The 21,315-nt window shown below is 52.9% G+C and overlaps 9 protein-coding genes across 9 annotated transcripts; 4 read left to right on the top strand and 5 right to left on the bottom strand.

Moving 5' to 3' along the window:
- Nucleotides 1–4: 4 nt before the first annotated feature.
- J7T55_007011 (uncharacterized protein) lies at nt 5–1,512 on the bottom strand (the record flags this gene model as incomplete). Its single annotated transcript, XM_053135860.1, has 2 exons — nt 5–177; nt 264–1,512. 2 exons carry the CDS (start codon nt 1,510–1,512, stop codon nt 5–7), a joined length of 1,422 nt encoding a protein of 473 aa, XP_052986509.1.
- Nucleotides 1,513–2,237: 725 nt separating this feature from the next.
- On the top strand, nt 2,238–3,488 carry J7T55_007010 (uncharacterized protein; the record flags this gene model as incomplete). Its single annotated transcript, XM_053135859.1, has 3 exons — nt 2,238–2,393; nt 2,486–2,924; nt 2,992–3,488. The coding sequence occupies 3 exons, from the start codon at nt 2,238–2,240 to the stop codon at nt 3,486–3,488; spliced, it is 1,092 nt and encodes a 363-aa protein (XP_052986508.1).
- A 17-nt stretch (nt 3,489–3,505) lies between these two features.
- Nucleotides 3,506–4,156, bottom strand: J7T55_007009 (nkyrin repeat protein; the record flags this gene model as incomplete). The annotated part of the gene is made up of 1 exon (XM_053135858.1): nt 3,506–4,156. The coding sequence occupies one exon, from the start codon at nt 4,154–4,156 to the stop codon at nt 3,506–3,508; it is 651 nt and encodes a 216-aa protein (XP_052986507.1).
- A 980-nt stretch (nt 4,157–5,136) lies between these two features.
- J7T55_007008 (uncharacterized protein) lies at nt 5,137–7,726 on the top strand (the record flags this gene model as incomplete). The annotated part of the gene is made up of 6 exons (XM_053135857.1): nt 5,137–5,253; nt 5,322–5,958; nt 6,015–6,305; nt 6,700–7,058; nt 7,139–7,287; nt 7,432–7,726. 6 exons carry the CDS (start codon nt 5,137–5,139, stop codon nt 7,724–7,726), a joined length of 1,848 nt encoding a protein of 615 aa, XP_052986506.1.
- A 737-nt stretch (nt 7,727–8,463) lies between these two features.
- J7T55_007007 (uncharacterized protein) lies at nt 8,464–8,925 on the top strand (the record flags this gene model as incomplete). Its single annotated transcript, XM_053135856.1, has 1 exon — nt 8,464–8,925. One exon carries the CDS (start codon nt 8,464–8,466, stop codon nt 8,923–8,925), a length of 462 nt encoding a protein of 153 aa, XP_052986505.1.
- A 1,391-nt stretch (nt 8,926–10,316) lies between these two features.
- J7T55_007006 (uncharacterized protein) lies at nt 10,317–12,185 on the top strand (the record flags this gene model as incomplete). The annotated part of the gene is made up of 2 exons (XM_053135855.1): nt 10,317–11,436; nt 11,590–12,185. 2 exons carry the CDS (start codon nt 10,317–10,319, stop codon nt 12,183–12,185), a joined length of 1,716 nt encoding a protein of 571 aa, XP_052986504.1.
- Nucleotides 12,186–12,338: 153 nt separating this feature from the next.
- J7T55_007005 (uncharacterized protein) lies at nt 12,339–13,553 on the bottom strand (the record flags this gene model as incomplete). Its single annotated transcript, XM_053135854.1, has 2 exons — nt 12,339–13,333; nt 13,397–13,553. 2 exons carry the CDS (start codon nt 13,551–13,553, stop codon nt 12,339–12,341), a joined length of 1,152 nt encoding a protein of 383 aa, XP_052986503.1.
- Nucleotides 13,554–15,654: 2,101 nt separating this feature from the next.
- J7T55_007004 (uncharacterized protein) lies at nt 15,655–17,569 on the bottom strand (the record flags this gene model as incomplete). Its single annotated transcript, XM_053135853.1, has 4 exons — nt 15,655–16,221; nt 16,305–16,543; nt 16,652–17,242; nt 17,338–17,569. 4 exons carry the CDS (start codon nt 17,567–17,569, stop codon nt 15,655–15,657), a joined length of 1,629 nt encoding a protein of 542 aa, XP_052986502.1.
- Nucleotides 17,570–19,123: 1,554 nt separating this feature from the next.
- On the bottom strand, nt 19,124–20,203 carry J7T55_007003 (DUF3328 domain-containing protein; the record flags this gene model as incomplete). Its single annotated transcript, XM_053135851.1, has 4 exons — nt 19,124–19,429; nt 19,504–19,637; nt 19,694–19,810; nt 19,915–20,203. The coding sequence occupies 4 exons, from the start codon at nt 20,201–20,203 to the stop codon at nt 19,124–19,126; spliced, it is 846 nt and encodes a 281-aa protein (XP_052986501.1).
- Between the last annotated feature and the right edge of the window lie 1,112 nt (nt 20,204–21,315).

The following is a 21,315-nucleotide window of genomic DNA, read 5'->3' as shown; positions in this document are numbered from 1 at the left end:
GCCATCAAGATGAGGCGTCTATCTGGAACTTGTTAAAGTAGCCCTTCCTGAAAGGGTTGAGCTCGTCTGCAGTCGTGCCCGCATGCTGTCTCTGCGCCTTTGCCCTCCATGATTGCAACTCGGACTCGTCGACAGACTCGTCCGACAGCTTGCGGTACGTGATGAGCCTGCGCGACCCTGAGAAAAAAGAAGAAGAAAATGTCAGCACCGGAGCATGAGCCGCTTAGAGTAGTTGGCCTGAAGCAGTAGGAGCAACGACTTACACTTGTTGAATGGCTGCACACAGATGGCGACAGCTTCGAGGCAGGGGTGCGCCGGCGACGGGATCTCTTGGTCCTCGTCATTGGCCGTTGGCATCCAGAATGACAGCCGACCGCCGTCCACAAGTGTCTCTGACGCAAAGTGCAAGATGTCGTCAAGCATGGCGAGGAAGCTGTAGGGTTTCTTGGGGGGCACGAAGTTGGGGTCCTTGAGTCTCTCGTGGCCGGCCTCAACGACCCACGGCCGCGTCTCTGGATCCCGGCACCCGAGCACCACCAGACCTTCCCGCACGCCGTAGGGCGGGTCGCAGACGATGCCGTCGAACAGCCGCGCCCTTCCGCCCTTGCCACCCAGACCGAATGACAGGCGCCGCAGCGGAGAGTTGGTCAGGTCCGAGGTGAAGACGTCGCCCAGCCTGTCAAGGATGGCGTAGTGCTTGAAGTTGCCGCGGAGGGTCTTCTCGCCCTTGACCAGGCCCCTCTTGGCCTCTGCCCTGGCGTCGTTGCCCGAGCCGCGCACAGCGCGGCCGTCGATGTCGCTGCCCCAGCTCAGGGCGCCGAAGGCGGAGCAGGCAATGGGGAAGCTGCCGGTGCCGACGAAGGGGTCGTAGAAGAGCCTCCCTGGGGCGGCGAGGGCCAGGTTGGCGGTGACGAGGGCGAGCTCTGAGTCCATGGACGTGGTAGAGATGTAGGGCCGCTTCTTGAGGTCGAAGCGCGCGACCATGTCGCGGGCGCCCCTGCCGAGGAAGCGGCCAAAGTGGTAGCGATCAGGGTGGCCGAGGCCCAGGCGTGGCGAGTCGGGTGGCCACTCCTCAAAGACGGTGTACTCCTGGTCGGGGTCCTTCATCCTGATGGGCCCGCGGAGGGGCATGTAGCGGAAGGAGTTGATGAGGTCACGGCGAGAGTCGGCGCTGCGCGTGCCTTGGAAGGAGTCGATGTTGAACTTCCACGAGTCGGCGGCGTACTGCTCCCACAGGTGCGAGGATCGCTCTTTGACGGCCTGGTGCAGCTCGTCAAGGCTCTCACCGGAGCCCCAGTACTCGTAGACGGCCTGGGTAAGGATGGCGCGGCGGACAAGGCGGGCTGCCGCGTGCGGATCTGGGGGCCCAGTAATGATGCAGAACGGCACGCGGCTGCTGTATGATACTATGGTGACGGGAACGTTCTCGGTCTCGGCCAGGGCTTGCAGCTCAGGCACGCGGAAGGTTTCGTGCGCCTGGCTGAAGCGGACGAGGAACAAAGCCTCTGCCATGTTGGGGCTGGTGCTAGGGGCAGGAGACCTGGTCCGTGTCAACGCGACGCACGCCGGCTAAAGAGGAGGTATAAGAGCCAAGAGGTGATGAGATACCGTGCCCTCAGTCCTGGGGTCTGAAGCATGCGGTCTGCGGTCTGCGGTCTGCGGTCTGGGTTCGATGGGGATGGGAAGCGAGAGTAGAAATCACATAGAAGGGTGTGTCATGGGCCGTTCCATCTTGTCTGGCCATGCATGTTAAGCAAAGAGCAGGTAGGAATTATGGCTTCCTTACTGCCGTCTCTCTGCCTTCGTGTTGGGGGCCTCTGAAGGAAGTGAAGGGTAGCGACGTGACCGTTGCTGGCGAGACTCGCTCGTGGTGTGGCTGTACAAGACGCTTCGTTTGGGGACATTTCCAGGCAGGCCTTACTATGTACATGTTCTACTGTAAATACATAAGCACAAAATGCTTAGACCCATACCTGCTTACCTAATAAAAGGAAGCTCTCACACATGCAATTGAGCGCCTTTGTTTCTTACCTGACAAAGGCACCACCGCTCAGCCTGCGGGTTCTTGTTTACTATGCTGTGGACCAAAATCTGGAGGGAGGCCATTCTTAACAATCTGTCTTGCCATGTGGCCATCTGATTAACACCATTGGCTTGGAAGTCGCACTCGGTTACTGTGGGAGTGCATTCAGACCAGGCAGTCCAGCCGCAGTCTGGGGCCGAGCAACACGCACAATATGCTCGGGTTTGCGCAGCCATCCGTCTACGAGAAGTCCAAGTGCTTCTTCAGCTACGGCCGCCTCCCTCACATTGACCCTCACCAGCTGCCGACAGCATGGGAAGATAGGGGCAAGCCGTGGTCGTCAGTCCTGCTCGATGGACTGGTCAGCAAGGTAAATGCTCCTCTTGTTGTCTGGGGCACACTTTCACCCTTGCGATAAACACGAGATTCACGTTCACATTATGTGCTGATGCAGCCGTGCAGGTTGACCTCGTCATGCCCCAGGACCAATGGCAGGCAGTCCAGGAGCGGCTCGTCGGCAACGTGCCTGCGCCAGAGTTCTGTAGGGTCACCATGACCCTGCTGCAGATTCTACGAGGCGACTTCTTCACCGAGTACATCAAGATAGGCGACATCGTCATGCTGTCCCGCGGCCGCAATGGCCTTGACAACGTCTTCACCCTGAAGGACGGCCAGCTTACCATGTGTCTGGACAAGGAGACGTACGAGCGCGCAGGCCTGGTCGGCAAGCCACACGGCGCAAAGGGAAACAGGGGCTTGAGGCCTCGCTGGGTGGTCGAGCTCGACCTCCGAAGCCCATCAATGTTACATGGGAGACCCGGCTTTGACAGGCTTGTCTACGCCTGCAAGAACACCCTCACGGAGCCACTGACCTGGCTATTCTGTAACGTGTCTAACAAGAGTGAGCCTCGGGTTTTGTTTGTCTGCTCTTCTTCCTACATGCGCCCCATGTTGACGTCCTCCTTTAGCCCCTGACCCCGACCCCTTGGAAGCTTTCCAGCCAACCAAGTTTAGGTCGTCACCACAGACCGCTGACCATCTCGATGTCGCGATGCCACCTCTGACGCGACCTCCCGGAATTGACACCGCCACCCGAGATGGAGAGCTCCCCCAATTCGCAAGCGAAGTCTACGAATGGTTGTCGCTCGTGCGCCTCCAAAGCCCACGCGTGTCATCGGCGGACTCGGTTGACCCATATCTGAGTCGGTACCACCCGCCTGGCGAGTCGGAACAATGGCCCTGCGCGAGGCTATGTACCGTCGTCTGGGAGGGGCTTCTGCCGCCCTGCTTCGCCCGCAAACTACTCGTCGAGGCGATCCTCGCCTTGCCCTCGCAATCATGGTTTTCCCTGGCAGTCTCGGCCTTCCCCAAGGGCATCAATGGAGACATAGCCGAGTCCACATTTCTTCGACTGCCAGGCTCGCCAAGCGAGTACCTGCTGTGGGATGTCAGAAGTCACGAGTAGCTAGCCCGTGCCGTCCTTCAGCCCTGCCTGGGTCGCACGTTTCGCTCCTGGGCCAGCTCCTCCCCTGCGACAGCCTCCTCCACCAACTGTCGGAGCGCTGCCTGGCCTGACTCCGTGTCAAAATCCTCCCTGGCCGCTAGTTCCTCAATGCGCCTCCTAAATTCGGGGTCTGGCGAGGCACCAGTGGCTTCTCCCTCATCGACTGATCCGAAATTGACCGACAGGCCCTGGGGAACCGGTGGCAAATCGCCGTTGGCTCTGGCTCCATTGACGGCACCTTGCCCGCTATCCGCGGGTGCCTCCTTGCCAGCAAGGTACTGAGCGACTGCCGGAAAGTCGCCGTCCTCTTGAATTTTTTGAAGCGCCGTCAATCCTTCGTCGCCGGTCGCGGCTGTGTTTATACCAAGCTCTTCAACCAACAGCCTGGCAGCATCGACTGTCTCGACGACGAACAACGCGGTCTCGGAGTCCTCGTCGCGCAGGTCGACAGGTACATTGAACTCGTTGACGAGGGCGCGCAGGAGTTCGAGTTGGTTATAGCTTGCTGCTGCATGGAGGAGGGAGTAGCCATGGTCGTCCTGCTGGGAGGCCAGACTCGGCCTGTCACGAAGGAGGGCCAACAGCGCCGCGGGATCGTCCGCTGCCAGAAGGAAGGGGTTCGGAGGCATCGTAGAAGCTTGGGCGTGTTGGGAGCCAGCCAGCCGGCGGTGTTCAAAGAGGATTATGGCTGTGGCGAGAAGAGCAGCTCTTCTTCTGGAATGTCAATGCTCTTGATCGCGATTTCAGAACGTGCTGGCGAAGCCTTTGTTGAGATTGTGGCGATTGGAGTGGCCGTGGTCGTGAACCGAGGTGGGGGTTGTTGTTGACATGGATTGTACAGCTAAGCCAAGCTCCCCTTGCCACCCCGCCAAAAAATAACAACCAAAAAAAGAGTCTAAGCTGGCGGGGTCTCACCTTTGTGCAAAGCTTCACTAAAAGAATATCTGTGCACCCGCCATCAGAACTAGGAAGTGCACTGCCCTGCGAACTGCCCAAAAGGTAAGTAATAACTGGCAACCACACTTATCCAGCTGTTACCGGTCCAGATTGCTGGCTGTCTGCCCCTGATGGTCTACGAGCTCCACAGGTTCTTGGGGCCTGCGCGTCGACCGCCAGACTTCTGTACCAAGAGCTAGCGACAACTGCCCCGACGTTCTTTCTCCCCCAACTGCAAGTGCACATGCGGACGAGAAAGGGCCACGATAGGGGACAGCCTTGCGCGATGGGCACTATGCCTGCTAGCTGGAAGACCTAGGTAGCTGATGACGATTCGAGGATCGCCGGAAGAAACAGGTGGCCGTCTCTGCTGTACCGTGTCTACGTTCGATGTGTATGCTGCTCTCTGGAACGGTTTGGGACGCGGAGCCGTCCATCCGCCCATCCGTCCACTTGCCCCTGCATCGGCGCGCCTGGTGCGCCTCATGGTTCCATCTGCAGCGGCTAGCCTCACAGCGCTTATCATGGGAGCGTGTAGGTAGGTGGGTATATATATCTCTCTCTTTCTATTTATTGAAACAAGTTGAGGCGGCGGTGGCTTCTGTGCCTCCAATGTGGTCAGTACAGCCCACGCCCAGACTGAGCCACTCGACACGACTCCATCGCCGCCATAATGCTGCTCAAGTCCCTGCTTCCTGCGGTCTGTACTGCTCTAGCCACGTCCACAGTACCGCTATCGAACATCAACACCAGCCTGACTCTCCTGTACCAGAACAACCTGAACTTCACAGTACGTCCATTCAAACCAAGGTCGCGTCCCTGGGGCGAAGCTCGCGTCGGACTGACCTGGTTTCATAGGACGATATCAACCATGCTGGAGCGCTACTGCTGGACCCGCTGCCCTACGATCAGGCACAAGCGGCTTGTGTAGCTCTCAACGAGCAGCTGCTTCCTTCGCAGATCCCCGTTCAGAATGCCACTGATCTCGGCCTGCAGCTGCGTTATCAATCCCACGCCGGTTACACCAACAGTAGCAAGTTCTGGGTTGACGACGCCATCCTGATCGCCACTCTCGGCAATGACAACGTGCCGGTCCACGCGGTTCCTCACAAAAACAGCACCAACCAGTCCCTGCCCGTCCTTTGCACACAGACACAGCCGGGTAACGACGTCGGTGGATTCAGCCCGGTCCCTTCGACGGCTACCATCACCATTGAGTCAGGTGACACTTACCAAGGCTTTCGAAACAAGAAGGCGTTCTGGTTCACCGGGGTGCGTTATGCTCAGTTTCCCGGTCGCTTCAGGTATACCGAGGTCTACCCTGGGAATGGCTCAGTCGTCCCTGCTCAGCTGGCCGGGCCTCAATGTCTGCAGTACGGCAGTGGCAGCGAGGACTGTTTCTTTCTCAACATCGAGACCCCCTACATCCCAAGGGTAGGATCGACAAAGAATCTCAGACCCGTTGTCTTCTGGATTCATGGAGGAGGCTTCACTGGTTGGTTACTCGATGAGCCCAATGATGTGATGTTATGTGTGCTGACGGAACTGCAGGTGGGCAAGGGGCTGGCAATGGCGGCCAATTCGCGACTCGCGAGGATGTCGTTACTGTGACTGTCAACTACCGGCTCAGCACTTACGGATTCTTCGCCGTTCCAGGCCACCTACCGGGCAACTACGGGCTCGCCGACCAAATTACGGCCCTGGACTGGGTTATCGCAAACATTGAGAAATTTGGAGGAGACCCTACGAGGATTACAATTGCCGGCCAGTCCGCAGGTGCTGGTTCCGTCCGCGTTATGTTGGGGTCCCGTAAGGCTATTGGTAAGTTCCACGGAGCTGTCGGTATGTCCAACCTGGGCCTCGATTTCGCTCTCGGACTGGGAAGTGGTTATGGGACTACATATAGTTCGGTAAGAGATAACCCTCCGAAGGTCGATTCCATCTTGCGCTGCTTAGGAGCTGCTATATCTCGACTAGGTTGTATCTGTCCAGTGTCAGCTGTTCAAAGATCCAGAGATAGTGGCATCTAATGTTTTGTATTTATCCCCCTTTGATTTGAATGAGACTAACAAGTTACAGTATTATACTATCAACGAATCATTTAGTATCGCCGGCGAGAACATTTTCACTGAGGCAGGTTGCAAGCAGACTTCTTTAGCTGCCCAAGTAACCTGTCTTACCGCATATACTGGGGATCTAAGTTCACTGGCAACTGTCGCTCGTTATCCTGTTCAAGACGGCCAGGTCATCAACACAGAACAGCTCATTCTGACCTCCAGCAATGAGAACACTGCCTATGTGCCTATAATTTTTGGCGTGGCCGAGGATGACGGTGCTTCAGTCGGCAGCTATAGCAAGACATGCACCAACGAAGCCGACTGTCTAGAGCAAAACCTTTCCATCTCGCCCTATTATTCCCAGCACATCATCGATTCAGGGCTGTTCCCACTCCACGATACTGGCAATCTCACTGCAGATTCGGTGAATGTTTCTGTTCGCGTTAACACAGACCTGGTCTGGCGTTGCGCAGGCGAAGCGACGGTATATGCTGGCGCTCAATCCGGTGCTGTCCCTGCAGCATACTTTTACGAGTCTGTAAGTCATTGGGCTTAGTTGCATTGATTACATGGTAATATGAGTAGCTCTTGAAGAAGATGCTCATGTTGTGTATATAGGTTCGTGCCTATCCTGAGGAGGCCTACAACCCCCTTGGACTCGATATCTCGGGAGCCATCACTCCAGGGTATCCTCTCGGAAATCCAAATACTTTCTACTACAAGGTCCACTCTTCCGATATACCGAATTTCTTCGGCGCTCTACACAGGTTAGCTCCCAGACTCGTGCTTACCCATTTGAACACTTTGTCAGAGTATCCATTCCACCACTACTTTGCAGCGAACATAGTCTGAGTGTCTCTCCCTTTTGTGTTCTCTTGTTGCGAGTGCTAACTCCCCGGGTCTCGGGCCAGCTACCGCGATATCAACGACTTGCTCACCATTCAGTTGACCAGCGGCTATTTTGGCAGCTTCATCCGTACTGGTGAGCCGAATCCGGATCTGGCATATCTACAAGCCAGGGGCTACCAGAATACGATAAAGGCTATCCATGAAGCGGGCCCGTGGCCTGAAGTATCCGAAATGACGGGACCCATCAAGAAACTAGACTATCCCTCAATTACTTCTAACTTTGTCGACCAGCTTCAATGTGACTATCTGAATAGCAGTGTCACCTACTACCTTGATGGGGGAAAGAAGCGGAGATAGATAGTCAAAATCTCAACAAATATATCAAATTTCTGTGGCGGGGCTTAACTCCAGGGCATCTCGATGACTCGTTCACCTGGGTCCGTACGAGATAGAGACTTCCTATCCAGGCAAGATGCGTGAGATTCACATAATGCCGCGGAGACCTTCTCTCTCCATTGTTGTCCCTTTTTGTTGGGCTGTCCTCAGTGACTCGGATTTAGTGACTCACATGTGCGGCACAAAAGCCATGAATTTTTGTGAGGATGGCAAAAGCGAGTCACTGTCAGTGCCCTGTCAAGTTCCATGTGAATAGTGCAGACGGGGCTCCTTTCGTCGCCTGGTACGCCACAGAAGTCCATCAATCCAGGATAAAGAGAAGCTCTGACGTAGTCTCTCAGGGTCAGAATGTGTCGGAGCCGCGTGCCTGGAGGGAGTGCTTGGTTGTTCGTGGTACGCTCCAGCTATCGAGTCACAGCATTGCAGGACTGACGTGGGCTTACCAAATATGATAGACTTGGCGTAGTGTATCGCCTCCTTAAGTCGAGTCTGTGCCTGAATATAAGTTCTATGGACCAAACAACTTTGGCAGATATTTCGTAGGCAAAGCGGCCAAAGCCTCCACGAAAGACTTGAAGACTTATCGAAAATCTCAAAACATGACGGAGATAAACGAGGAATACCTTGATTTACCTGTTGAACATGGCCACGTGGCGGGCCGAAAGTATCTAGAACCTACTACAACATTTAGAAAGACCATGCTAGTCCTGCTGCTCACTTGCATATGCGCAACCAGGGTTACAGGCCATCGATACCAGCATCAACGACTGTGGCCGCCTGACAACATCGAGCCGTGTCTGATCCAGTGTCCAGTACAGCACGTCCAGATGACTGGAAACAAGAGCTCTGGGGCGGAAATGTCGAACTGGGGCGCCCAGCCGATCCTTGACTTCATGTCCAATGGCCAGTGGCAGTCGCAGACGGCTACCCTGCCCCTGCTGTCGGCGACTCCCTCTGTCGACATGGCTGCGACGTCGTCAATCACGACTCTCGTGACATCTGTGACGGTTCGGACAAGTCCAACAAGGAGTCAGAGCATGTCCTGTCTGGGTTCGGCGTCTACTGTTACAATGAGCAGCGCGGAGAAGATACGTGCCTGCAACATCATGTGCCAGGTTGTCATTGCCCTAAGTTGTGTTATCTTGTTTCACAAGCCATGAATGGCCCTCCGAATCAACAGATGAATTCAGCAAAGTGGTGCGCATGGGATGGAAACATAGCTGCTCCAATAGATGGTGAGCTGGCGTGGCCACTGCGGCCAAAAGTGTATGCGTACAGTGTAGGTAGTCCATGATAGTATCGCATCCTGCATCCAGAGCAGCTCTATACACAGTCCACATTCATCTACATGCGTCCAGTCTGATCCATTTAAATGGCAGGTATCTGATCAGGGCAAAGAGATACATATTCAAGGTCACTTACCCAAAATGCTAGAATTGTGGGGAATGATGCCTCAGAATCCGGCGAGTCGGTTTGCGTGAGACCAGCTGCACCCTCTCAGCCTAGGTCTGGCTCCGTTGCAGACCTAGATCAGACAGCCAATATAGTTATACCAAATGGGCCGAGTTTCCAACACCAGCCCACCAGCTACCTCGGCAATCCCGAGAAAAGAGACTTCTTTCGTAGTATAGTGGTTAGTATGCAAGCTTGTCATCGCCCATCCAGGAAGCAGCAACGCTTGAGACCCGGGTTCAATTCCCGGCGAGAGAGAAGAATTGCATCATTTTTTGGTGTTTTACACATGTTTGTGTGTGTGTGTATGTATGTGCATATATATATATATATATATATATATGCACATATACATTTTTTACTGTTACAAATACTTTCTCTCTGGTGGCTTTCTATGTTCCCGAGTGGCTCGTCTGGGTGACGATGCAGAGAGACGCTCGACACACACGAGCTGCTTTTGTTGCAGTCTGCCTGCCAGCACACACGTCTGTGCCCGACTGATCCATTTGATTTGTGATGAAATGTCAGATCATATGGACCAGACGGACACCTCAGAGGCAATGTGCTTATGTGATTGTGACCGTGTGGTGAAGATGGAGGCGACGATGGACGGTTACCTGGATTAAGGTGGTGGTGTGGAGGGGGGGGGATTGTGTGGGCTTTGGGAATCAGTTGTTCTCATAGAATGCACGGTGCCTGAGACATGCAGCCTGTCACTGACTGCGCAGCGAGTACGTGTAGGTCTACCTATTCCAAGGAAGCGTTCCGTGGAAAGGTGGGTGGAGAGGCTCTCAGCGTCGCAAGCCGAGGCAAAGCTGCCCTGCGAGCCTAAACCCCGTGGGGAAACCCCAAACAGGCATTCGTCTAAGACAGATGAGACCCGTAACTCTCTGAGCCTCTCAACTGCCCTCTTCTCTACATCATCCCAGCCCTGCTCCGGCAACCATCAACCGTACTTCAACTGTGCATGTTCGAGCCATACTGAGCTCCTGGGTCCCGGTCCTCTTGTTTTGCCTTCACCAATTATTTGTGCGCCTACCACACAAGTCGTCTACCTATCGCCACCACCGAGGCACGATAGAGGCACGACCTAGCCAGCATGGCTCCGCATCACGTTCATGAGCCAGTCATCATCGTCGGGGGCGGCCTCGCTGGGCTTGTTGCCGCATTTGAACTGAGCCGCAACGATATACCTGTTGTCATCCTTGATCAGGAGAACGAGGGCAATCTCGGTGGCCAGGCCTTTTGGTCCCTCGGCGGCATCTTCTGCGTCGACTCAGCGGATCAGCGGAGGATGGGCATCAAGGACTCGCGCGAACTGGCAATGAGAGACTGGTTCAACTCGGCCCGCTTCGATCGCGACAAGGACGATTACTGGCCCCGTCAGTGGGCGGAGGCCTTTGTCCACTTTGCCACCGACCACATGGAGAACTACCTGAAGGCCAGGGGCCTGGGCTTCCTTCCAAACGTTGGATGGGCTGAGAGGGGCGATGGGACGGCCGGTGGCCATGGCAACTCTGTCCCCCGCTTCCACCTCACCTGGGGAACTGGGCCCGAGGTCGTAAGGGTCTTTGCTGAGCCTGTCAAAGCCAAGGCAAAGGAAGGCGTTGTCGAATTTAGATTCCGCCACATGGTTGACGAGCTCATCATCGATCATATGACCGGCAGGGCGGTCGGCGTAAAGGGCAGCGTCTTGGAACCTGATGATTCTCCCAGGGGGGTCAAGACAAACAGGAACAGGTCAGGCTCATTCGAGCTTCATGGCTCTGCCGTGATCCTCTCCTCCGGCGGCATCGGAGGCAACGTCGAGGCAGTCAAGGCCTCGTGGCCAAAGGACCGACTCGGTCCAAAAGTCCCCGAGCACTTTGTCGTTGGAGTCCCAGCTCATGTTGACGGTCGCATCATTTCCATCGCTGAGACCGCTGGAGCCCATGTAGTCAATAGGGATAGAATGTGGCATTATACCGAGGGGCTCGCCAACTGGGATCCCATATGGCCAAACCACGGCATCCGCGTGCTGCCTGCGCCATCGTCTCTATGGCTTGATGCCACCGGCAAACGGCTTCCTCCCTTCCTCTTCCCAGGAACCGACACGCTGGCTACGCTCAAATACATTTGCAGCACCGGATACGACTATACCTGGTTCATCCTTACACAGTCTATTATCGCCAGAGAATTTGCTTTATCGGGCTCAGAGCAAAACCCTGACATCACTGGCAGTACGTTCATACCACCCACCACACCCTCCCAACACACACACCTCTTAGTCTAGCCTCACTGCTTGTAGATTTTGGTGCTAAAAACTACATCGCTCCTCTAATAATCTCCTGATGAGGTCGGAATGCCAGCTTTGCTAACAAGAGGTTGGATAGAGTCTTGGTGGAAGCTTCTGACTCGAGTTTTTGGCAAGAAGGGCACAGTCCCCGTTCAGAACTTTCAAAAACACGGAGTTGATTTCGTCGTGAAGGACAACCTGGAAGACCTCGTCGACAGCATGAATAAGCTTGCCGGGGAACGGGATGGCCCCCAACTAGAATACAGCAAGATCAAGGACGTCGTCGAAACTCGCGACAGCCAATTTCACAACGCCTACTCGAAAGATGCACAGGCGATGCTCATCCACAACGCACGCAATTATTGGCCCGACAGCAAAAGCCGTGTGGCGCCGCCGCATCGGTTGCTGGATCCCAAGCATGGGCCCCTCATTGCCGTACGCATGAACCTTTTGACAAGAAAGACCCTCGGAGGCCTGGAAACGAATCTTGCAAGCAACGTTATGAAGCCGAACGGCCAGCCCTTTCCCGGATTATATGCTGCTGGCGAGGCGGCTGGGTTCGGCGGTGGTGGGGTCCACGGTTACAATTCTCTCGAAGGCACATTCTTGGGCGGCTGCATTTTCTCCGGCCGAGCTGCAGGCATCTCCATCGCCAAGGAGCTTAAGGGACAAGTTGTGAACGCAAAGCTGTAACACCGCACGTGAACAACTGCACTCTGATGTGTTGGTGATATTTAGGGCCAGCCACCAAGGTCTTGACTCACACCTTCATGGATTTATTCGGTATCATATTGCTGACTGTGCTGTGATCCGTTGCAGTCTCTTTTCAACATTCTGATTCCCAAGCTACACCGCACTCACCGAGTTTTTGAGTTGAGGCTCTCCAAAAGTCAAAACATTGTCATTCATAACATGAGACAAGCTGCCGCCGCCCTCCAATTTGATGATCACCAACATTGTCCTGTCACTCTCATCCGTCACAGCCGGGTTTTCTCCGTCTATATGTCGCAAGCCGCCCCTCGTCGAGGTCTTATTCGTGATAGTCTTGGAAGGGCATCCGCTGAAGGCGACATGCTGTGCGGCTTCTCCCACAGGTATATTGATGCTGTAACTGTAAGGGTAGTTGCTGGGCTTCCCGTTGGAGAACAATTGGGGCAGCCAGCAACGGAATAACCCACGAAGAGCGGGCACTGAGGATGACACTATGGCCAGGTTGCATTCGATGACAGAGCTGGTGAGGCTTATCGAGTAGGTGGGGTCCGTAGGCGGCGATTCGAAGAAAGTCCGGTAGAGAAGTATGAGTCGATACATGCCGACGGCAGGGACGACTGCACCAACGAGAAAGACACAGATGATTGCAATCTTGAGACTCCGCGGCATGTTGAGGCCGAGGAATACCCAGAACGGGAGACCTAGCACTAGGAGGTCGGTGAAGATGGTTAACGTCGCTGTGGATAAGTAAAACCATCCCTGATTAATGCACATGCCGCCCTGGATCGACTTGTCCCAGTTGAACTCAATGGGGTCACACTGCATAATCACCACGACGAAGATCGCCACCCCCATTCCCAAATTCAAGGCATTCAGGATTTGGATCGTCCATCTGATTTTTGTCAAGTGGCTGGTAAGCCGCAGCATGAACAGAAGTATTGATGCTTTGACGGCCGCTAGTGTTGGATTGTACCAGAGCTGAATGATGAACTGCCACCGCAGCGGTACGACCGGGTCGTGTTCAGGAATTTCCTCAATATGAATACCAAAGTATGCAGTCTTCATGGCAAAATACACACTCACAGCCTGCGCGATGGACAGGGCTGTGCCTATGCACAAGAGTATGTCATCTGTCGTGAGTATCATCAGCATCGTCTTCTCAAGCTAGGAGACGGCCTTCATAATACGCTTACCCCACCAAAACTGCCTTGCTTTGCTTTTGGCGTACAAGCGCAGGGCCGTTATCCCGACAGCCAACGCAGTGGAGGAGAAGACAAGAAAGATTCCGACCTGCTGGAGTGGAGAAGTCGGCTCCAAGGGCACTGGTTCGAGATGACTGTTGTACCCCATTCCAAGGCTCATGTAACGAGGTTGTTGTCACTAACATCAAAGGTGAACCTCACTCAGAGCGTGCTTCTGCAGTCTGTTTGAGGAGCAATGAGCATTGAGGTCTGCTGAGGAAAGCCCACCAAAGGAACACGACCGTGTAGAACAATTGTGAACGTCTGGCGCCGCTCAGGTATATAGTCAAGCACTCAGCCCATATCGGAATGGCGTCTCGAGAAGATGATCCTGGTCAGACAAGGAGAACCGTGGGGACGATGAAATCAAGGTTTACGGTATCGAAGATCCGAGCCGCCGTCTAGATCCTCATCTTCGGACCCTACATATGACTGACTGTGCCAGACCAATCGGGACTAAGGATTGTGCACGTTAGATGGGGTGAAATACGCTTCAGGTTATCAGTTCCTACTATTAGCTAGAGCTTGTCCGCAATCAGATGTCTAGGCTATGTACACCTAAGCATAAGGACGCACCAATCGAATCGATGCTACTTCTCATGGGACCCGCTCGGGAGACTGGCCTCGAGCCCATCCTGATCGAAATATACCCGGCATGTAAGGAGAACGAGGTTTCGAAGCCAGCCATTTCTGCGGTTGTCTTGGGCGTTGACCTTGTAGACCTCCCGTGACTGACCCTAAAGCTACAATAAAAGTCGTTCGACGGTTGATGGGGTCAATGCGTCCCAGAACTACCGTCTAGTTACCACTACTTCACATCAATTGTAGGGCCTATGACAACTGAAATGTAGTTTGCTTCAATACCAAATGTACATAAGACAGCCGACTCGACGCAGGTAATACGGGCATCCTACCCTGGATTTGTTTCACTCAAGGGGGCTTTCCCTTGCCCGAATAAGTGGTACTGTTCCCCAAAATTTGGATGCTCCAAACTTCGGCAATCTTAAGCTTGACAGATCTACCTATAGATATCAATATTACAGTGGTAGATAATTCGGTGAAGATTGCTACCTGAAAATGCGTCCAACCCCCCCCCCCCCTTCCGCTCCCCCGGGAAAAAGCTAGTGCTTCAAAAACACATGCATACAATGCAGATGTCGTCCTCACTTTCGACGAGTCAAACTAGAGTTTCGCAATTGCCGTGTTTCACCAGGCTGTGCCACTCTGCCCTACCCAGGTATTCACCTGTTCGGACACATCGACACTCTAAATTGTGCTCTGGCTGCATTGTATCATGGTGACATGGCCTCCCCTGATTGTCAAACGGCCCTGTGGGTTAACATGACTAGCCAGGGTGGTAGATAGCATAACCTAGGTCACATTTGCACCCCGGCCGAGCCAGAGTTGCATGAACCGTCTTTCGTCATGTTGGTCCTACACAGATGCTGGAGAAAGGTACTGAATATGAATACATAGCGATTTATATATCGACACAGCAAATCGCCATCTTTTCGAAGCAATAATGTAGTTTCGAAAGGAAAAAAAGTACATTTCACATTATATTCTTTGTAAAGTGCGCTCTTTTACTCCGCTTTCCCACCAATCAAGCGCCGGCGCTCACTTGACGTCCAATGCCTGTGGGCCGTCGAGTCCAGCCGCTGGATGAAACGCTCTCGTCCCGTCCCGTCTGATGATCGAACGCGTCGTCTAAAACGTCGAGCCTGCAGCATCGTTGCTTACCGTTGCATGATGCACGTGTCTTTTAGCGCAGTCATTTAGATACTCCGCGAGCCGAACAGTGGGTCTTTTTTAGCTGAGCTCGGTCCGTTCAGCCGGGGAAGCAACGACAGCAGGAATACAATGGTCGCGATCCCATAATACGTGCACGACGGATTCAATGTAATGCTGGGTATATGTGATTAGAAGTATACGAAAGGTCAAGCAAGACAAAGGGAGATACTTCTGTACATTTTTCGAAAGTGCCACGACCATAAGGTGCATTACATGTGCTCTAACAAGAATAGCTAAGCATCGACCATTGGTCATATCGCTTCTCCTCGGATGTTGCCTCATTCACCGCTTCAACATGCCCAGCTTGATGCGTATCATAGCTCAGGATTCGGCTACTCGAGGCTTTAAGGGTTTCTTGTTCCCCAAGTGGAAAGTTGTGAGGCTCTTAAACATTTCGCGAAAACCCGTCTTCACAGCTATTAGATGTGGTGGACCCATCCAAAAGCAGACTTTCTGATGCCGCCTTTCTCGGCATCCTCAATGGCTGCCCGAGAGTAGAACCTGCGGCCTTCGTCAAGGTTGACAGTGAGCGAGTCGACCCACCAGCCCTGCCTCTTGGTAGCATAAAAGTAGGCACGAGTGATTAGCCATATGACGACTCCGGCAACAATAGAAATGTAGTTGGCAAAGAAGTTCCTGGCACTCATGGGTTCACTCAACGGCCAAACACTTAGGTAGAACTCGGCGATGATAAGAAGGATACACCAGATGAGACCCCAGTATGCACCCCAGGGAAATGTCCATGTCTTCCATGGGAGTTCTTCGACAGAGCGGCCCTGGATCTTCCAGGCGTGGCGCATGCGGATGTGCGACAAACAAATCATGGCCCATCCGAATAGGGTGAAGAGGGAAGTCAAATTAGAGAACCAGGTAAAGACCTCGGCTCCACTTTCGCTGACGTTCAGATAAGCAAGGCCACCGCCGATGACGAGCGTCGGCACTAGAGCGAACCAGGGACGGCCGGTCTTGTCTGCCTTGAGCATTTGCTAGGTTGATGGCGACAAAGAGTCAACGAATGAAACAATTGGTCTATGCGAGCCTGAAAGCGAAGGAAACGGGCTCTACAAACCTTTGGTGCCATTCCAATCTGAGCCAACCCGACCAAAGTCCGTGATCCGCCATAGCCAGAAATACTGCCGGTCGACAACACGGAGATGAAGATGATGAAGTTCATAATGTGGGCAAGTGGCATCAAGCCCGAGTCCTTATAGGCTACGACAAAGGGTGAAGCGTTTGTGCCCTCGCCACCGAACAGATCCGGGTTGTCAGGACTGACAGTGATGGTTACCATGAGCGAGCCAAGGATGTCTAAGATACATGATCAGCCTGGTCCAGTGTCTGAGCTAATGAACTTCACTAGCACAGCTTCCAGGAGACGGAGGGAATTGAGCAGAAGACTTCTTTTGATTTACTCACAGAAGAGGGCCAGACGAATCCAAATAGAGCTGACAGCCTTGGGCACAGACTTGCGCGGGTTGTTGGTCTCGGCTGCGACTAGGCCGCAGTTTTCGGAACCAGACATGGCGAAAATGCAGGTCGGCATTATGGACAAGAAGCCCTTAAACCCGTTCGTGAAACCCCCGGTCTCGTTCCAGTACCTGAAGCCGATGGGACCTCCTCTGGGAGCGCCGCCGGCAGAGATAACTATCATAGATATGATAACGACAAAGATCCAGCCGAACTTGATACTCGCGAAGATTACCTCGACTTCGGCGAACCAATTGACAGCGACAACGTTGATAGCGACGATGACGAGGAAGAAGATTGTGATCCACGCAGCGGTAGGCACCCTGTCAGTCCAGAAACTGAGAACGGTCACAAGGCCGGCCAGCTCGTTGGCGATGGTGATCCAATACTGGAACCAATAGCACCATCCTAGGGTCAGTCCAGCTGCAGGATCGACGAACTTGTTGGTCCATTGCACGAACGCCGAAGGGAGAGGGTACATAACGGCCATCTCGCCGATGGATTGCGAGACGCACCAAATCATTGTCCCGGAGAGAAGGTCTTGAAAATGTGAGCCTTCGAGCTTCTCATGTCCCCAGCCAGTAGATTCCCTGCGACACAACGAGACGGTACAAGGGAAGAGAAGAGAGACTTACACCCGATAAGAAGTGCAGCCGGGCCACCATTGATGAGACTCGTTCCACTGCCGAGCCATAGCCCCATTCCAATTGATGAGCCCAGGGCAATCATGGTGATGTGCCGGCTGCTCAGGCGCCTTTGCAGCTCGCTGTCTGCGCCATGGTCTACATCATTTTGGGCCAAGACGTGCTGCTCATGTGGCGACGGGGGGGCTGACTTCTCCCGGCCATATTCCTCGCTGGATCCCATGATGAGGCAGTCACTTTGCAAGCAAGACCCCTCGTGGGAAGGGAGTTAGCAGCGCAATTTCTTTTCTTTCCTTTTTTTCAAGCTTTCTTTGTGTAGAAATGCCTTGCGAGAGTCAAGGCGCGAATGCGACGCAGAATCCAGGAGAAGGAGGGGTGCCGAAGGCCAGGAAGAGGACGAGTTTACAGCCAGGGACCTCGGAACCCATCGCCCAGGACCTCGGGGCGTGCAGATACTTAACTTAGATCCAGCGCAACGTTCCACGAATGAAATACACAGATACGAGCTCTTCTCATGGTGAGCGCCATGTGACCTCGAATTCTGGCTGCTGAGGGGTGCTCGCCAGCGGAGGATTGATCCGTGAAGGATCTAGAGGACGTGGGGTGTACCCAACCATGTTGGGCCGGAGATAATGATCTGATTTGATTGCTTCATCCCAGTTGCAAAGTGGTCTGTCAAGGCAGGTCAGCCACACAATGAGCGCGTCCCGGGGGACGAGGGTGAGATAGTACTGGCAAGATAGCAGCGGAGATAGCGAACCATGCGCACATGCGTCTTATCCCGAAACCAACCCAGGCCCAATCAGGTTACATGCGCAGCACGCCTGCGATATGGGGGTGACTGCCCGCCCATCTACGTACAACCGAGAGATTCAATACAGTCATCTCACCCCATTTGGGAGGATCGCCGACGGCCTTGAATAACCAAACAGTCAGACAAGCTGGTAGGCTTAGCTACGCGTGGAGGACTAATGAATATTCGCTTGAAGGGAGCGCCTCTGCCTCAAATGCTTCGCTTGGCATTGATATGTGTATTCTCTTCGTGACTTTTGGCGTTTCGGTTCATCCGCAGAATGGAGAACAGCACTGAGAGTGACCGACACCCACTCGGGCTTTTGTTCACGCGACGGTCTCGACGGCCCTGCCGATACAGACTGCGCCAAGGACGCCTCCTCGAGAAGGATTCTGAGGACTGTTACACAACAGCTATCGCATGCCTACATACATAAGTATGTATTTATTGAAAATAGGGCGCTTCCAATACGGGAAGTGGATAGGGTGGCTAGGATTCAAGGGACACGTTTAGCGGCAACACTAGCTGACAGGCCTGGCTTTTATACGCTGATAATAGTTAACTTGAAAACAATGTCCCACCAATTATATATAGTATTAGAATATTTCATGAATAAAGTCGGTCTGACTTAATAAATATAAGAATACTAGAATATTTACTTTAGAAAGGGTTAAATTAGAAGTTATAATTAGTATATTAATATTTATTTTTGTTAATAGTATATAAAGCTCTCTTGCCCCCCCCCCTATAGTGTTATATACACATATACATTTGAACTTATTAACTTATATGCCTTATTTTGAAAGAACAATAGAGGTACGATTAAGAATTTTATATATGAACCCCGTCACATAAACTCGGTGGATCATATTGAAACTCATATTTTCATCTCGGGCTCTAGAGGCACATCTGGCAAGCAGGCTTCTGTTATCGCATATGCTTTTTCGCATCAATCGGATATCCCGCCAGCTTCCCTGTAGTCATTTAAGCCACAATGAGAGGTGGATCGTCTTCCCGAATCCTTCTCCATCCCGTCGTGCCACGAGTGATTGCATGTTCCTTGATGGCTTTCATAACCGAATCCCAGTCTCTGCACACGTGTAGGTTACCCCAACCAGAGACATGCTGCCGTGGCCAAATGCTTGGGTCGTCGGGGGTTTCCAGAGCCAGGTCAGCCTTGCACATGACGCCCCGTCTCACAATCTCGACGCAATGTGATAAATGAGCGAAATCTCCCTCACTAAGAATGCTTGTGTTCCTGAACGTAAGGAAATGGTTCTTGAAGTCGGCCTATTTTGAGAAACAGGGGAATCATCATTAGTATTAAGCCACTGGAACCATTAGAAGTGAAGGACGCGGCCTACCAAGCAGTGCAACTGATGCATGATGGATACTGTATACGCCTCGGTCGACTCATCGAATTCTTCTGGGCTCTCCCAGTCCTTGCCGCCACCGCTTAGGCCAAAGCGCTTAGGATCTTGGATGGCGACCATGGTTGCTGGCAACGAATGAGTCAGCGCACAAGTGATAGCCTCGCACATGTAGTCTACTCACTTGGTATAATGTCACTCCACACGAAGCCATCATTCAGGCCATCTCCCCCTGCATTACCCGGAACGGTAACATCATTGAATCGGGGATCTTTGTCAACGATGACCGTTCGCCAAGGGACTGTAGTTTGGTGTTGGAAGCGTTAGTGTCATTTATACTAGTATTTTCCGCTGGAAATGGATGTCTGCGGCCAATTAGTCAAGCAGACTTAGAGAGAAGCTTACTGTTCCCAAATATGGAGTCCGTCGGCAGATTGCAAGTGTGACGCTCGGCGTCAGTGAAAAACTTGTGTTCGTTGTATATCCAGCCAAAGACTGTGAGCGCCAAGCCAGTGACAATTGCAGTGGCGGCCACAAGGCCCACGAGAAGGACCTTTAAGCCTAAAGAGGACCATTTGGCGTGCTGAGGCTTACGTTGGTGCCTGCATCTCGGGCAACTGATTTCATCTGACCCATCGTCAGATTGATGGTTCATAAGTGGCGTGAACCCTTTTTCATCGTCCTCTCCCGCCATTATGAATCGCAGGAAATGTAAGACTGAGAGTGCAATGCGAAGGCCAGACTTCAACTTCAAATTTCAGAGCTGAAATGTGAACACTGACCGAGGAAAGGGGCCCTGAGTCTTTGCAATGTAGTCAACAGCCACCTGTGAAACATACTGATTTCTAGGTTCTAATCACTCGGGGCCGGCATGAGTACTTGGAGCCAACTTTATTACTCGGTTCCAAATAGAGACTTACGACACCTTTGCAATGATCAACTTCGACCGAAGTCCTTTCCAGATGAACTATATAATTGGACCATGGAAAACAAATTAAAAATCTCTTCATTTGATTCTTGCCATATGTTATTGACGTCTTTCACACTAATTGAGGTTGAGACCCTCTTTTGATAAGAATTCATTCAATAACCATAATTACTTGCATTTTAATGGAAACCACATCAAATGATAGAGACTAACTGCCCTTGGATAACTTTTCGTTTTCCTGTTATTTAATTTTCATTCTTCTCCTCGCTCTGCTTCCACACTGTTCCCCTAGACTCATTTCTGAGTGGCGCCAAGACTGCCTTTGACGCATCCCATGCTGACCACATGCATTTTGACCTGCCTTTCTGAGCCATCTGCGGCTATCGTGCTTATCAAGGGCTTTCTAGTTTAGGGCATATCTGCTATCTTCAGGCCAATCACCCCATCGCATCTCGCCTGCCGCTGGTCCATGATGATGAAGCTTCCGAGGCGTTGGACCATCCATATCCGACATTGAGAGCTGTTGACCGCCCTAACTGCCCAGGATCTCGCCCTACAAGGTCTACAAGGTCTTTTGGCCTACATAAGAAGGTAGAAGACCCACCTAGATCTTCGCTTATTGGAAATTCATATGGAGGAGGTATCGCGATTGAAACTGCCTGTCTCCCTCCTCAGTGTGATTACCAGTGTATGAGGCGGGATACTCTGAATATCTTTATGGCTCGAGCGGAGACAGTAAGTTCGTACTATCCATGGCCAGTACTTGGCCAGCTGCCAGAAACGAAACCTGAATATCTCTAACCCTCTCATGGCCCCTGGCATCTTCGCTTCTTACCTAGGTAGGAAGCTGCTCCCAATACAGAGTAGTCTAGGTGACC

The sequence above is a fragment of the Diaporthe amygdali genome (assembly GCF_026229845.1).
Source record: "Diaporthe amygdali strain CAA958 chromosome Unknown NODE_60_length_211398_cov_62_513432, whole genome shotgun sequence".
NCBI classification, from domain to species: domain Eukaryota; kingdom Fungi; phylum Ascomycota; class Sordariomycetes; order Diaporthales; family Diaporthaceae; genus Diaporthe; species Diaporthe amygdali.
Note: the sequence above shows the minus strand (reverse complement) of the source record. Positions and strands in the feature narration are given on the sequence as shown.